This window comes from Protopterus annectens, chromosome 13.part0 (genome assembly GCF_019279795.1).
Source record: "Protopterus annectens isolate FY-2018-M chromosome 13.part0, PAN1.0, whole genome shotgun sequence".
NCBI classification, from domain to species: domain Eukaryota; kingdom Metazoa; phylum Chordata; order Ceratodontiformes; family Protopteridae; genus Protopterus; species Protopterus annectens.
Genome location: NC_056747.1, coordinates 739,591,717 through 739,608,366, shown reverse-complemented (window position 1 = coordinate 739,608,366; position 16,650 = coordinate 739,591,717). Strand labels below are relative to the sequence as shown.

At 44.1% G+C, this 16,650-nt stretch overlaps 1 protein-coding gene across 2 annotated transcripts in view; it reads left to right on the top strand.

The window, feature by feature from the left end:
• The window catches only part of FLOT2 (flotillin 2), a 1,587,019-nt gene that overhangs the window by 1,257,854 nt on the left and 312,515 nt on the right, over positions 1 to 16,650 (top strand). For both annotated transcript variants that reach the window (XM_044054428.1, XM_044054427.1), the window contains exon 9: positions 15,627 to 15,810. In XM_044054428.1, the coding sequence (XP_043910363.1) occupies positions 15,627 to 15,810 (184 nt within the window). The remainder of the gene's footprint in view (positions 1 to 15,626; positions 15,811 to 16,650) is intronic.

Here is a 16,650-nt window from a genome sequence, read left to right as displayed (position 1 = left end):
AGGATCTACTTCATCCAGGACAACTACTGATAAAGACGGACAATACTACAGTCATGTGGTACATAAACAAGCAAGGAGGCACACATTCCTACCCCCTCTGCAGGCTAGCCATGAACTTGTGGGACACAGCATTGACTTACCAAGTACATCTGCAAGCACAATTCCTGCCAGGAAGGATAAATACTCTGGCAGACTAAGCAGAAACCTAATGGACCCCCACAAGTGGAAATTGGATCCACAAGTCTTCAGCATGATAACAAGGAACTGGGGATGCCCAGACATAGACCTATTTGCCTCCCCTCACAACTACCAACTACAGAGATTCTGCACAAGGACTTATCACAAGCAAGCATAAAAAGTGGATGCTCTATCTTTCAGCTGGAAAAACCTAACAGTATATGCCTTTTCTCCTCTGCCTCTCCTCCCCAAGGTACCCCTCAAGGTCAGACGAGAGAAACCAAAAATGATACTGATTGCCCCAGACTGGCCCCGCCAGCACTGGTACCCAATCCTAAAGAGCTTGTCTCAATGCCCAGCTTGGACGTTAATTCAAATTCCTCACTTATTGACCCAACAAGACAGTCAGATACTGCACAGCCAACTCAGGACCATGGCAGATAATGTAGCCATTCAAGACAGACCACTCTCTAAAGCAGTGATGGATGTTATTTTGGAGGCCAGCAGGCCTAGCACCATAAAATCTTATGCAGAAAAATGGAAAAGATTCTGTGCTTGGAACCAGGCACAAGGTATTGACACGATTGTTCCAAATATTACTCGGATTTTGCAATACTTAACTGAGATGCTTGATAAAGGCCTTTCCTTTTCATCAATTAAAATTCATGCCTCTGCCATTTCAGCTCATTACAATACAGACCCACCTATTTTTTCTCATCCATTACTAAGGCAGTACCTCAGAGGGGCCAAAAACATAAGACCTCCAATGAGAGCGCCAATACCTGCATGGGACCTCAACTATGTCTTGGAAAAACTCACACTGCCTCTGTTTGAGCCAGCCTCTGCAGCTGATGTAAAATTCTTATCCTGGAAAACAGCTCTGCTCCTAGCAATAACCTCCGCTAGACGAGTCTCAGAGTTACAGGCACTCATGGCTGTGGAACCTTTTATCATTTTCATTCCTGACAGGGTTTCTCTGAGGACAAACCCTACATTTATGCCTAAGGTAGTGTCCAGTGTGGCCCTTAACCAAACAATTCATTTGCCTACCTTTTATCCAAACCCACAGAATAAGGGTGAGAGAATTCTGCATTCTTTGGACATTCACAGGCAGCTACACTTCTACTTGGACAGAACCAAAGCTTTCAGAAAGACTGAACAACTTCTAGTGGCATATGCTGCAGGATCACAAGGAAAGCTTATCTCAAAGCAGACTGTTTCAAAGTGGATAGGCCACTGCATTTGTTTCTGCTATTCACAGCATGGCAAATCAGTGCCTAAGGGCATTAGGCCACATTCAACCAGAGCAGCAGCCACTTCAGCAGCCTTCCTCAGAAGAGTACCACCCAAAGACATCTTAGAGGCTGCAACTTGGAGTTCAGTGCATACTTTTACAAAGCACCATCACTTACCTCTCTACTCTAAATCCAGGGCAGGCTTTGCCACTGCAGTTCTGCAGAGCCTGATAGATTCTCCTAATCCTATTTAGCACCAGCCTCCCAACCTTAGCTTTGGGATTCATCCCAATTGTAATGACTACAACAGTGAAACATGATGAACATAGTACAGTTGTGTACCTACCATAAATGTAGATGTTCGAGTGTATTCAGTGTTGCAGTCCAGGTTACCCTCCCACCATCCCCCTTTTCCTTTGCTGGGACTTATCTGTACTTCTCTATTCTATACAACCTATGTGGTAGTATTTGCTTGTAGATGAAGGAAAAGTTGTTTTTTGTGCTTGCATGCTTATTGGCATAATTTAGCCTACCATTTTATGGGCACCTGACATCTGGGGCAAGAAAAACTGAAGAAAATGGCGTTGGCTGCATCTTTTATACCCCTGGCGCACTGATGTCAGGGAGGAGGTGACAGCAACCGACGCCGGACCTAGACTTTGGAACTCGGGCCGACTGCGCTTAGCCTGCCAGCAGGATAACCCAATTGTAATGACTGCAGCAGTGAATACACTCGAACATCTACATTTATGGTAGGTACACAACTGTACTTTTTTGGTTACTTGTGCTATTTAAGGTGGTGGGTTTGTCTTTTGAGCCTTGCCTAAAAAAGGCAGTATGGGGTCGGCAAAAGCCTTGGCCAGTATTCGAAAGCCTAAGGGTGACAGGTGCAAGCCATCTTTTGTGAAGCAACATGGCTCATCAAGCATGTCATCCCAGGTGGACAGATACTGGATCCCCTTTGAATGACACCAGAAACTTAGCCAATTGTTGAGATTGATCATTTTTTCTTTATACTGTGGCATCATTCTTGGTGAGGCAGGATGCTACTCAGGGTCAGGATCATACCGCCCTGGGCTAAGTGATCAGAGAGCTCTTCCATGTCTCTTTTCATTTAGTCCAGGGAGATACATGGACACTCAACATGGACAATGACAGAGTCGTATTTGTACTTGTTCTGGAGTGACCCGAGTGCTTGTGTTATGTGGCGGATCTTGGTGCCCAACAGGCAGCTAACTGTAACCACCTTGTCCAGCCTAATTAGTGGGAAATCAGTGTGCCTGACTGTAGAGTCTCCTATTACTAGTGTGTTAGGTATGTTATATTGCCTTAAGGGCTGTGATTGCGTGGCACACTGATTATGTGAAGTATGTGTTTCATGGTTTGTGATGGGGTGTGGAGGTTGCTTGGGTGTCTGCTTTGGAGGTCTCTGTTGCTTTTGCAGATTTTTATTTAGAGCCTCCGAGTATGTTTTAGTGTATTTATGTGTGTTATTTGCCGGTGTTGGTTTAGTAGTTCTATGTGAGACTGGTGGTGTGTTGCAAGTATTTTCCTTCTCCTTTTGACTGTTAGTTCCAGTCTTGGGTTGAGAGAGCTTTGCCTCCAGTTTGGCTGTATAATTGCATCTCTTGCATATATTAGTGTTTGGTGGTAGGAGGAGAGGGTTGTCTGTGTACATGAGGCAGTTCTAACATTGCCTCAAAATATCCAGATTCACCAGTTGGACTGGAGAGTACACCTGAAACTGCCCTTTGGACATGTCTGAATAGGTAAAGTGAGCTGTTTTACTGATTAGCTGGTAGGGACGAATAGAGAGCTTTGTCCTTTTGGGACAGTATAGGGTATCTAGTGCTGGGGTTAATTAGTGCTTGCTATGAGTTTTGAGCAAGTGCTGTGCTGTGAAATGAATGGTTTGAGTGCTTAAGTTGAAAGTTTGTCGGAAATGAAAGAGATTCATCTCACATCAGTTTGTAGGAGCCGCATTTGTTGGTGGTTGACCTCCCTGATAGTCATGTGGGGTAGACCTTTCACCCTGCCACTCCCAATGGCCACTGTGTCCATGGACACCTTCTTTCTGAGATGCAGGGGGTGGGGGATTAAAAGGGGGAAATTGTTCAAGACACATGTTCATCAGCAGAGACCAGAGTTCACATCAGTGTCTTGGAGATGAGGGCAGTCCTCCTAGCATTGCAGGCTTCTCCAGACTCACTGTCTCTCTCCAAGAGTGTGATATCCTTCCAGACAGGACATTGCAGTGGTCTGGTATGTGTATATATATATATATATATATATATATATATATATATATATATATATATAAGCAGAGAGGAACTCATTCATATCCATTATAGCGGGAAGCCACAAAGGTATGGCAGCATCCAACATCTTCCCAACGCTTTGTGGTGACTGGGTTCTTCTGGTTTTCTGGGGGACAATCTGAGCAGGTGTTTTCTTCTGCCCCACAAATGTTCTCTCAGTCAGTCAGTGGCAATGCTGATTTTCAGTCACTGGGGCCAGCTTTGCTACAATATTTCACCTTTCAGCTAAACAAAAAATGCAGCACCTGCTGTACTCCAATTTCCCCAGAGGGATGGTCATCGAGGAAATGCTGTATTTCACATTTGGCCCCCAGATCTTCTACAGAGCTTTTTTTCATTTCTCTTGATAACTCATTGCTTCAGAAATCCATAAAATGCAAGGCGATGCTAATTCTCATGGAGTCTCTTTGGCCATGAGAAGTTTGGTTCCCCTTACCTCATCTGGTACACCTGCCTTGGGTGCTGGACCCACATAAAGACCTCCTGCTATTCCTGTCCAGGTAGCTTATCGAGATTTAAAGATCCTGAAACTGACCACATGGGTTCTCTAGTTCTAATGGTGCCAGAGACACCAGACTGTCTACTCCAGTTGGACATATTCTGACATCTTCACAAAAACTTAACACTAGGATGTCTTCCTTAACAAATGGAAAAGATTTACTATATGTGCTTCTTCTAAATGGTTGGATCCTTTCTGTGCTCCATTATCATCCATATTAAATTTCTTAGCGGGTTTGTTTATGAAAGGATCTAGTTTCTCGACTGTCAGGTTAGAGTTAGCAGCCATGTCCAACTTTCACTTGACAAAACCATACTCCCATTGCTTCCTTTAAGAACTCCAAGGCTTTTTAATGGGAACTTTTCTTCTCAGACCTCCCATCAAGGGTCCATTTACACCATGTGACATTACTGTCATGCTTCAAGCATTAACTAGATTCCTCTTTGAACCAGCATCTTCCTTGAAAAAAAATTTTTCTAATAGCAGTTACCTTAACTAAGAAAATTTCTGAGTTGCTGGTGTTCTCTTGCAGTCCTCCGTATCTGTTTTTTCATAAAGATAGAGCATCTTTGTACATCAATTCTCATTTTCTTAGTGGCTTTGGAAGAAAATCTTAACCAAACGAGTAACCTGTTTTCTTTCCAGATTTTTCCAAGAAGGGGGGTATGTAATTTACACTTGATGGATGTTTACACATGGCTCAGATTTTATTTGCATCACACCAAAGACATTAGAAAGACATAATGTTAAGTTGTCAATCTCACCTTCATTCTTGCTGGATGGGTTCGGAGCCGATCCTCGGCTCCAACTCAGCCAATACTAAAGCACGAGAGCTGATTCCACTGGCTCGAGGCTCCCCTATATCCCACAATGCTAGGCGGTAACTACTCTGATCTCGTTTGCCGCCTAGCTGCGAGGTGCTTTCTTCTACCGGCTCTGGAAGGTTAGTGAGTTTTTCTAGTTAAAAAATTCTAATATCTACCCCTATCCTTTTTATTTAGTCAAGCTTTTAGTACAGGGTATCCTTTTAGTTTAAATCTGGTCTTCCCTCGTTTTTATTCCCTTTTTATTCCCTTTTTAAGTTCTAGGCCTTTGTCCCACTCCCCTTTTTCCCTTTGTCATTCAGTGTGATTGGGTTTTTCTTTTTGGTTAAAGGGTGTGTCTGTGTTTTGTGTCTGTGTCTTTTTTGTATACAGTCACTTTTTCTGGGATGTCAAAAGACTCCAAGGTCTCAGGCTTCAAGAAGTGTGACTCGTGCTGTCAGAAAATTTCTCTGACAGACTATCACACTTCTTGTATTTATTGCCTGGGACCTTTGCACCTACCTGCAGGACTCCTGTGCTGTTTGCCATGCATTCAGCCCGAGAGTCCTGCAGGAACGCAAAAATAAACTTATTCTTCGAAGCTTATTAAAGCCTGAAGGCCCCATGACCCAGTCTGCATCGGGGAAGCCTTCAAAGACTTCCAGGCCATCGGCTCCAGCTTCAGAGCCGTCCGCTGGGAGCATTAAGGCTGCTCCGACATCGGCTCCGGCTGGAGTCAGTGTTTCGAAGACTCAAACCGTTACCTCTGCTCCAGCCGGAGCCGAGGATGCTAAGACTCAGTCGTCTCCGATAGTTTTATCGGAGCCACCTTCTAAGAAGTGGTCGAGGTCCCCTTCCATCGACTCCATCCACTCGGCCCCGGGATCCCCACTTCTGTCGGAGCGGAGCCATAGGTCCCATTCCTCTCGGTCCTCCAGGCTGTCCGACCATGACTTACAAAGGGTGGTGAGTAGACTTCTCAAGTCCGAGGCACTGGCCCAAATGCTGCATAGCCCTACTCAACAGTCAGCAGCTATTCCCATCCCTGCTTCTGTTCCTCCTCCGACTCCTTTGAGTTTGGAGCCGGGGCTTGTCGGAGCCGATACCCTCCCTTTCGGCTCTGTCGTCTGCTCCGATTTCCTCTTTGGAGGGATCTCGGCACCGGGCTTCCCTCGTCGGCTCCGAGGGGGCGAGTGGCATCGGACCCTTGTCTGAACCCGTTCTCCCTCTCGGAGCGTCGGCGCTGGTGAGTTCGGCTCAGACATCGGCCTTGGAGCCGTCCCTGTCGGTGCCGGGGGGGTCCTTGTCTCCTCGGAGCGGGGACCTTCGGCCTTGGCTGATCGGGGCGCCTTCGAGGTCATGTGGAGCGTGCTAGACCCCATGTCTACCACACAGTCGGCTCTGTCAGCTCCTCCCTCTTCAGTGCCTGCGGTGGTTTCTACCCACCCCCTCGTACCAGACCGTAGAGAGCCAGCCCCTCAGGTTTCCCCATTGGGAATATCCTCTTCTTCCGAGGCTTTTCCTGATCCGGCAGGGGAACCCCCTCGGAAGAGACAGTGCAAGAGGAAGCACATTGACTCCCCTGAGTCTATCACCTCAGACACCGACTTGGAGGAATCTGAAGGTTCCCCTCAGTCCCCCTCTGAGGATGTCTCTTTTGCTGACATCCTTGAAATCCTTAAACAGGGGGGGAACTGGCCCACCCTTAACCCTTCAGAGGACGAGTCAGTCTACCTTGAGGTGTTTGGCTCTCGCCCTTCCACCTCCTGGGTGTCTCCTCCCTTTGACCCCCTCATGGAAGTGGTGGCAAGGAAGGTTTGGACGGCCCCTGATTCGGTGGAACCTACCCCAAGGAGGCCATCAAAATTTATTACAGCCCCAAAAGAGAAACGGTTCTTATCTAAAGGTATCTCTGTTGATGCCATGATGGTGGTGGCCGCAGCCACTAAGAAGGAATTAGCCGATCCTTCGGTACCTGTCCATCCTCCTAATAAGGAGTCTAGGACCATGGACAGGTACGGTAAGCGGATGTTTTCCCCAGCGACCTTTGCCATGCGGTCGCTGAACTACTTGTGTCACTTTACCCGTCTCCAGAGGGATTTACTCAGGGTAGTAGAGAGACTTTCTCTGATAAACCCTTTCAGCATCCCTGAGGAGCTGCCCGGCTGTCCACCTTCGGAGGCAGTTGGGGGAAGATTATCACTGTACCCAGAAGCCTGGCTTTCCCTCACTCAAGACAAATGGGTACAGTCGATCATATCCGAGGGTTACAAAATCCCCTTTATTCACATCCCATCCCAACCCAAAGGATCCTTTCCAGACATTCCACCCAGTCTAAGGGAACAAGCAGTGTTAGAAATATCAAAGCTGCTGTCAAAAAGAGCTATCCAGCCAGTCCCAGCAGACCAGCAAGGATCCGGAATCTACTCCAAATTCTTTTTGGTACCAAAAAAGACAGGGGACTGGAGACCAATATTGGATCTCAGCAAGCTAAACAAGTATGTGAAGAAAACAAAATTCCGGATGGTCACACTACAGTCCATTCTACCCTTCTTGGGTCAGGACAATTGGATGTGCTCGATAGACCTTCAGGATGCGTACTACCATATCAAAATGCACAGACGCTCCAGGAGGTTTCTCCGCTTCAGGCTGGGAGCCAGTCACTACCAGTTCAGAGCCCTGCCCTTTGGTCTCACTACAGCCCCCCGAGTGTTCACCAAATGTATGGCAGTGGTCGCGGCTCACTTGAGACGTCAAGGATTCCAGGTGTTTCCATATTTGGACGACTGGCTCCTTACCGCCACCACCAGGCGTCAACTTCTTCTATCCAGAGACTTCACCATTCAAACTGCCCAAGCTCTAGGCATTTCAGTAAATTTCGAAAAATCTGCCTTGTCGCCTTGTCAATCTATTACCTTTATAGGCGCCACCTTAGACACAGTTCATCTTTCTGCCAGACTGACAGAGCAAAGAGTATCAGATATCCGCAAACACGTTTACCTTCTGCTTCAATGCAACAAGATCAAAGCCAGGGTAGTCTTGAAGGTATTAGGACTAATGGCGGCTACCATTACACTTCTTCCCTTAGCTCATTTTCACATGCGAATCCTCCAGTGGATGCTGTTTTCTCAATGGTCCTTCCAACAGCTCCCGATGTCTCACATCATTCTGCTAACCCAAACATGCAAGAATCACCTGTCTTGGTGGATGACATCACCTCAAGTTCTTCAGGGCAGACCCCTCATCCCTCCCCCCCCCCAATCGCCACGGTGACAACGGACACATCCCTGATCAGGTGGGGGGGCATTATCAGGGCAGGACAGTCCAGGGCACGTGGCAATCTTTCGAGTGCCACTTGCACATAAATGTCTTAGAGATGAGAGCAGTGCTTTTAGCGTTGCAAGCCCTTCAGGACTCTCTTCCCACAGGGACTATTGCAATTCAGACGGACAACATGTCCGTAGTGTGGTACATCAACAAACAGGGCGGAACCAAGTCCTATCCCTTATGTCGAGAGGCACTCAGACTTTGGCAGTGGGCGATTTATTCTCAGTGGTTTCTGATAGCAATGCACATTCCCGGGAAGTCCAACGTGATTGCGGACAAGTTGAGCAGGGCTATTCTCATGCCTCACGAGTGGTCTCTAAAAAAAATCAGTGCTGGAAGAAATCTTTCGAAGATGGGGCCAGCCTTGCTGCGATCTTTTTGCTACTCCCCAAAACAGCAAGTGTCACGATTTCTTCACCCTCTTCCCTCTACCAGGCCAACCCACCAGAGACGCTCTAGTCCACGATTGGCCCCGGGGACTTCTGTATGCTTCCCCCCTTTTCCACTGATCTCTCAATTAATTCAGAAAGCTATCGCCTCGAGAGTCACTATGATCCTCATTGCCCCTTACCGGCCTCAACAGATATGGTTTCCGTTCCTGCATCATTACCTCTTGGAGCAGCCTTGGCATCTGGACCCAGTGCCAGATCTTTTGACCCATCAGTCGGGCCAGTTGCACCACTCCCTCCAATCTCTCAACCTCACAGCGTGGTTTCTCCGATTCCTACCCTAGCCAGGCTTCCTTTAATTTCTCATTCGGTCCGTAACATCCTGATAGCCTCTCACAAGTCTTCTACCAGAAGGATTTACAATAGTAAGTGGAAACGTTTTTCCTTCTGGGCAGCATCAAAAAATATAGACCCCTTCACCGCAACTATCCAGTCTATCCTAGACTTCCTGGCAGAGCTCTTTCATTTAGGTTCTTCCTCATCTACCATTAGAGTACAACTAGCTGCTATATCTAACTTTCATGTAGGTGTTTCGGACTCCAGTATCATGTCCCATAAACTCTGCAAAGCATTTCTAAGAGGTGTCTTTTTGCTCAAGCCCCCAATCAAAGATCCCCCACCTCAGTGAGACTTGAATTTGGTCCTAGCGTTCTTGATTCTCCCCCCCTTCTAACCTGCGGCTTCATGCCCTCTTAAGTTGCTCTCATGGAAAACACTTTTTCTAGTAGCCATAACATCAGCTAGAAGGGTATCTGAACTTCATGCTCTTTGCAGTCGTCCTCCTTACTTAGTTTTCCATAAAGACAGGGTGTCCCTCCGGACTAATCCGTCCTTCTTGCCTAAGGTTTCCTCTGAGGTAAATCTAAACCAGACTATCGATCTCCCTGTCTTCTTCCCTGATTATTCCAACAGGTCGGAACAAAAGTTACATTTTCTAGATGTTCATCGCCAACTTCGATATTATTTAGACAGGACTAAACAGTTCAGGAAATATGACCAGCTCTTCCTGTCTTATGCGGAAGGGAAAATGGGCCTTCCAGTTTCCAAAGTGTCCCTTTCAAGATGGCTTACCTCTATAATTACCTTCATCTATGAAATCAGACATCAAACACTGCCTTCAAGACCTAGAGCTCATTCAGCCAGGGCATTAGCTACATCTGTTTTCAGGACAGGCTACCAAAAGATTCCATTTGTGCAGCAGCCACATGGGCTTCACCTCATACCTTTATCTCGCATTACAGATTGGATATGGCCTCCAGAAACCGTGCCAACTTTGGTTCCACTGTTCTCAAGAGTCTGTTCCGATAAGCCACCCGGGGTAAGGTGCTAGGGACGCGGTTCCATCTAGCAAGAATGAAGGCGAGATTGACAACTTAACATTGAGAAGTTATGTACCTACCATAACGTTCCATGTTAGTTGTCTTCTTCTCGCTTTCTTTCTTGCGTCCCAACCTCCTTCCCCCCAGCCTGGACAGACCGATAGGAATTTTTGGGATCTTCCATTGGGGCTTCCTTCCCACATGTTCTACCACCTCTGTTCTCCCTTTTATGTTTGTGGTAGCTTACATACAGGTTTATATAGAGGTGTGTTCTTTTTCTCTCTTCTCCATACTATGGAGACTAGAACTGCTTGGTTTTAGCTATCAAACGAGATCTGAGTAGTTACCGCCTAGCATTGTGGGATATAGGGGAGCCTCGAGCCGGTGGAATTAGCTCTCGAGCTTAAGTATTGGCCGAGTCGGAGCCGAGGATCGGCTCCGAACCCATCCAACTAGAAAGAAGGCGAGAAGAAGACAACTAAGATGGAACGTTATGGTAGGTACATAACTTCTCATGAACTCTTTTTGTCCTTTTCAAAGATCAAATTGGACCAAGGAGTTTCTAATGTGATCTTGTCTAGGTGGCTTTCCAACTGCATCTCCTTTGTTTATAAGGAGAAGGAGTTAACTTTACTGCACAAGCCCAAAACTCACTCAGCATGGGAAGTGGCTACTTCCACAACTTACTTTGCCAGAGTACCCCTAGATGAGATCTGTGCTGCAGTTATGTAATCTACTGTGCATACTTTTGTGTCGCATTACAAACAATGTACAATCTAGATCCCATGCATTCTTTGGCTCCAGCATTCTTTGGAATATCTTAGACCTCCCATGACTCTTAAGTTGCTAGTGAATATGCCAAATCTTTTGAGAGTTGGAAAGGAAAGATAACATTGTTTGTAAAAGTTATTCCTTTGTTGCAGCCTTTGATCGAATGGACCTGACCAGGGCCTTGTCCTTTTTGCAGCCTGAAGCTATTTTATCCCTTGTTAATATCTTTTTACATAAGTTTGGTGATTTTGTATTGTGTTCATTAGAAAGATAACTAGGTACAAGCAGGCAAATTCAAACTGATGTATTCTAAGGACTAGAGGAAATTATAAGTAGGGAAGGAACCCTGGATCCAGGCTGTTGAAAAAGTGCTAAGGTCAGATCCAGTCAGAACCAGTAACCCATCCGTTAAGCCAGCCAGAGCAAGACACCATGGATCTAATGTTATGGCAAAGTACATAACTTTTCATTTTTTTTTCGTCCACGGACCGTCCTCGTCTCCGTCCAGCTGTTACAGCCTCTTTATTGTATGCACATCATCTGGGTGTAGTAAAAAAAAAAAAAAGAAAATCTCTCAATTTTGTAGCAAAAGACTCTATGACAGAGTCAAAAAATGAAAGATAATGGCCCAAAATCAAGGGCAGATTTTAAATATTCTTCTTGTGTACTTAGGAGTTGCTAGAGTAACAGTTTTTGCATTAACTTGCATTTTCCAAAGATTTTTTATGAGCCATCAATCTTTTTTGGGCTTCGTTTGAAAATGGTGAGCTGAAAAAAAAAACCTGAAGAAAACCCCACAAAAATCTTTTTTGGGGGAGGGGCAAACCCCCCCCCCCCTTGCATTCTTCATTGTAAGAGCACCCCCCCATACACACACACACACACACACCCTATGAAATTATATATACCAACTCCATGGCTGTACTTCCGTGAAAACAAGGGAGACATCCTGAAAAGCACACTGCTGTCTCACATACTGCACCACTAAATTCTTGTACTTCAACCACCAGTGCAGCGATCACCTGTAAATGTGCCTTTTCCAAAGAATATGCAGCCTGAAACACAAGTGCCTGTCATTATTTAGTGATTGCAATCCTCAATTTGCCAGAAAGTACTATTTTTTTGAGGAGCAGACAAAAAATATGAGACACTGTCAGGCATTCTACATAATCACAGTAGCCACGTTGAATTATTTTTCCAACTTATTTCATACAAATGCATGCTAGTTCTGTGAAGGCAGACTGCTTAAACTGCACTAGTAACAAGAAAGGTAAGTTGCTTTCATCCACAAACAGCTTTCCCACCTCCTTCCTGCAGTTATAAAAACTACCTTTGCTTTGCACACTTCTGATTATGATTAAAAACGACTCTCAATCTCTTAGTGCAGTAGTCATGGACAATGCTCAAAACAAACAAAATAAATAAATATGTAAAATGCATGCATACATACTGAGGGACAAAAGTCCAAAATCAGGGACAGATTTTAAATACATTTTTTATGTCCTTGGGAAGCTGTTGAATTATATATATATTTTTTTCTTTTATTATATTTATTTTTGTTTTTCAAAGTAGATAATACAAACAGTCATGACATTTATATATTTTTTCTTTATCATGCATTTTCTGAGGCCTCAGGATTTTCCAATTTATTTCCACACAAATGCACTCTTGTTCAGTTTAATCAGCCTGGCTTTACATGACTAAATGACGAGAGCTAAGTTACATTATTGACAAACAGTCCTCACTCCAAATCATCAGATATAGCCACTTTGTGCAGTTCAACTAATTGTGATAAAAAGGAACTCTCAATCTCTTAGAGCAAGGATAAGGGACAAGGCAAAATAAATAAATAAGGACAGATTTTAAATACGACTGATACACTTATAAGGTTGCTACGTGAATTTTACACAAGCATACATTCCGTGAAGGATATGAAGTCTGAAACTCTAGTATCTTTGTCACTATTTAATGACTGCAGTTCTCCATAGTTTGCTAGGAAAAAATAGATTTTATGAGGAACAGTTCAAAAATATGAGGTGACATCAGGAACAGTTGATTGCTTCAAAAGGCTAACACATTCTGCTTACAGCTAATGGGAAGCTGAGTCACCCACAGTGCAAGTTAAAACTCAAGAAGATGCTGAGCAAACATGAAAGAAATCAAGGGAAAAATTATCTCCTCTATTCACCGCATTGTTCAAGCTGCACACTGATCATTGAGGCCCAACAGTTATTTTTTAAACTTCCTGCAAGTTCACATTCTTTCTATTTGGCATGGATTAAAAGAGGGAATAGAGTCTTGTGTCAAAAAAGATGATATGAAAAGCAAGGCAACCGGTCTAGTTAAAAAAGCAAGGCATTGAGAAAAAGGAATACACGAGTGAGAACTGGAGGAGAAGGAGGTGAAAGTGATCTTTGAGGAAGTTGACCATAATCATTTGTTGTGGTCAGTACAGGAAAGTCAAGAAGAATATAGATGGGGCAGAAATAAAATCTTAAGACAAGCTGGTTGATAAAGAAAACTTTGTAACATTGTCTTTTCTGGGGGGGGGGTTGGAGATCAAGCAGAAATAAATTCATTTTTTACCTCAGTAAGTAATAGATGAACAGCACAACAGGAAGATGGCATGGGAAAGTAAGGTAAGTGTGAGTGGGAACAAAACATATGGACCAGTGCCTTGGGAAGGGGGAATGGAGCTTGAGTTTAGGGGATATGAAACGCGGGATACAAGTACATTTGCTTCCCATTCTGCCTGTTGATGTGGCATCTCCATTAAGATGATGTCTAGCAAACCTCAGCTGTCTGTTTTTGGAAGAGTGGTGCTGCAAGCCTGCATGGTGGGGACAGTGGGTCTGTTACACAAGAGTGTAGCTGAGAGGGAACTAGATAGTTACAATCCTGTCAGTTGGACTTTGTATTCCTAGTGAAGGTTATGAAAAGAATTCTGAGAGTTGGCTGATGGACCACTTCCATCTTTACTAGTTTTCTTGCAAGTGTAAACATACATTCACAGAGTACAGATCTTGCCAGCTGTACTTAATTGCCTTTTTTGTGTAGTAGTGTGTTGAACCCAGGAAACATGTGGATTTGATGTGGCCTGGAATGAGGAAGACATTTGACACCATATCACATAGGCATAGGAGGCTAATGTGGAAGTTAGAGAATATAGAATAAGATGGGGGGGGGGGACTGGAAAAAAGTTTGTCAGGATTAATTTACGTAACAGTTTTTTGTCCAGTATTGCTGATGAGATGGCGGGTCATCAAGATCACTTCAGTAGTTCGAGTTAGTTACTTGTTTGCATGAAACTACTTGAATGGGGTGGATTAATAAGTGGCAAATATGATTTAGTTCAAAAGTATGCAAGGTTCTACATTTTAGATGAGATAATTTCATAGATTTGTAGGTAATGGTTGTATTTTTTATGGGCAGTGGAAGGAAAGGATTTCAACTAAATAGATTCATACACTACACTGCATTATGAAAGGGCAGTGGTAAACAATTGGTAGAATGTAACCTAATGATGTTGAGCTGATTTGCATAGGGTACTGTTACAGCTACAGCCACAGTACTGTTTTTCAATTTTGGCACCTATATATAAAAGACAGAGATTGTTATTTTAATTAAAACGTGAGGCAGCTACATGACACAGAGGGATACAGCCCTGATTACACCCCAGGTGACCTAAGTTCATTTAGCGTCTTGGGTGCCAGTAGAAGTAGGCTGAGCAGGATGGCAATGAGCGATCAGTGCTAGCTCGCCCATTTTGGGGGGCAGAGGGCAGCTCAGGCCCACTCCCGACACCTAGCAGAAGCACTAGGTGTTTCACCCATGGAGTACAGGCTTAAGGAGCCCACACTGCCATGCTGCAGTCATACCAGTCAGCAAGGTCTTCTTTGAGGGCTACAATTTCATAGTTCTGCAAGTGCCATGGGGACGTGGGTAGGCTGACCTGCCGGACCAACAAACTGACTTGCTCCCTACCATCTGACTCTCACCATTATGGAACAGATGTGCCAGTGGGGTTTTCTGGGCAGGAACAAATAAGCTGCAGGGCTCTTATCTAGTCTTGGAATGCCCATCCCCTATCTTCCTGCTGAACGATTAGGTGCTGTTAATGAAGCCACAAGGTGACTTCTTGTTGGGGGAGAAGTGTGTAGAGTAGACACCTCATTGGTGATGTAGACAGAAGGATCTTGAATAAGGCAGTATTCTGAAAGCTTGCCATGTTTATGTTGAAATAAAGAACAGTAAAAGCAAGAGTGGGTTATGAGATCCACACTTTTTACATGGGGAAGTTAAAAGCAGTGGAGTTGAAGAATAGAAATTATAAGTGGCATGCGTGGAAACTAGTAAGGGAGGTTTTTAAGAAGGTTTAAAGTAAGTATTGTTTCTTACAGAGGATTTTGGAGCCCTACAACACATTTCTGGGGACATTGGTAAAATGTAGTTAGGGAGTTTAAAGATGCTTGGGATTTGAAATATTGATTGAGGCAAAAGTAGAGGAAGGTTGTCTTCAAAGGGTCTTACTGTGACACCTGGGTAGATTCATTACATCACAAGTCTGCTTCTATCATTGTGTTTATACGCCTCAGTGGTTTCACTTGGTTAACTGTACTAAAACTTCTAACTCTTGAAACATATTTGCACTAGTCAAGCAAATAAAAGAAAATCCATTGGAAGAAATTACAGGATTAAAGCAAGTCAGTTTCTCTTTCTTTTATTTAGGGTAAAACAAGTACTTCTAGCCCAAGCAGAAGCAGAAAAGATCCGAAGAATTGGGGAGGCAGAAGCTTCTTCTATTGAGGCAGTTGGAAAAGCTGAAGCACAGAGGATGAAACTAAAGGCTGAAGCTTACCAGCAGTACGGAGAAGCTGCCAAGATGGCACTCGTCTTGGAGGCATTACCACAGGTAACTTAGTTGCTGTGATTTGTAGATGTTCATTTTTTATTCATCTTTACTGGCTTTTTCAATCATATATTTGTTGTTTCTACTGTCACTTCTGTGCAACTGACTTGTTTGTAACAGCCGTACAGTATCAAAATTTATGTGTTAAAATGCATTACAGTATCGAAATATATGTGTTAAAAATGCAGACAGAAAGACAGTGCAAGTCTTTGTGGTCTTCTTGAATGCTGCAGGCTAGCCCAGAGCAGCTGCTTTTCCGTTTCCTTCTCCTCTAAGTAAACGCTGCAAGTTTTTTTTACATGTCCCAACTGTCTTAGCCTCTGCATGTCATTTCATTTTGGCAGCTCCTTCCAAATGTCTACCTTGTTTTTCATGAAGAATTGTTCCCTTATTATCTGGATTGAACTAGGTACACAGGTTCCCTTAATCTGGTAAGCATGACCCCTCCCACCTACTCCACACATTGCCCTGCATTATCCCATTACGTATCTCCTTTAACTCTTTAACACGTATGTGGTGTGGAATGTCACACCTGTAGCAGTCTACACACATCTTGGATTCCAGAGCATTTTCTGAAAAATAAACTTAAAAAGCATACTATAAATGTACATGTTTTGTGAACAATAAAATCTCTTAAAATTGTGCAAATAGCAATGTTGTCAGTAAGACATATTCTTTACACTGATAACAGTTGGCGCAGTCATGTCTTTTCCATAAATATTCTAATATATTATAATGCACACAAGCCCCAAATAGTACATTTTTATTAACCAGAGAGAATCTTTCACACGGCAATAAGATTTTTTCTAGAAGTGCATGTTTATTGAGATTTACAGAAATATG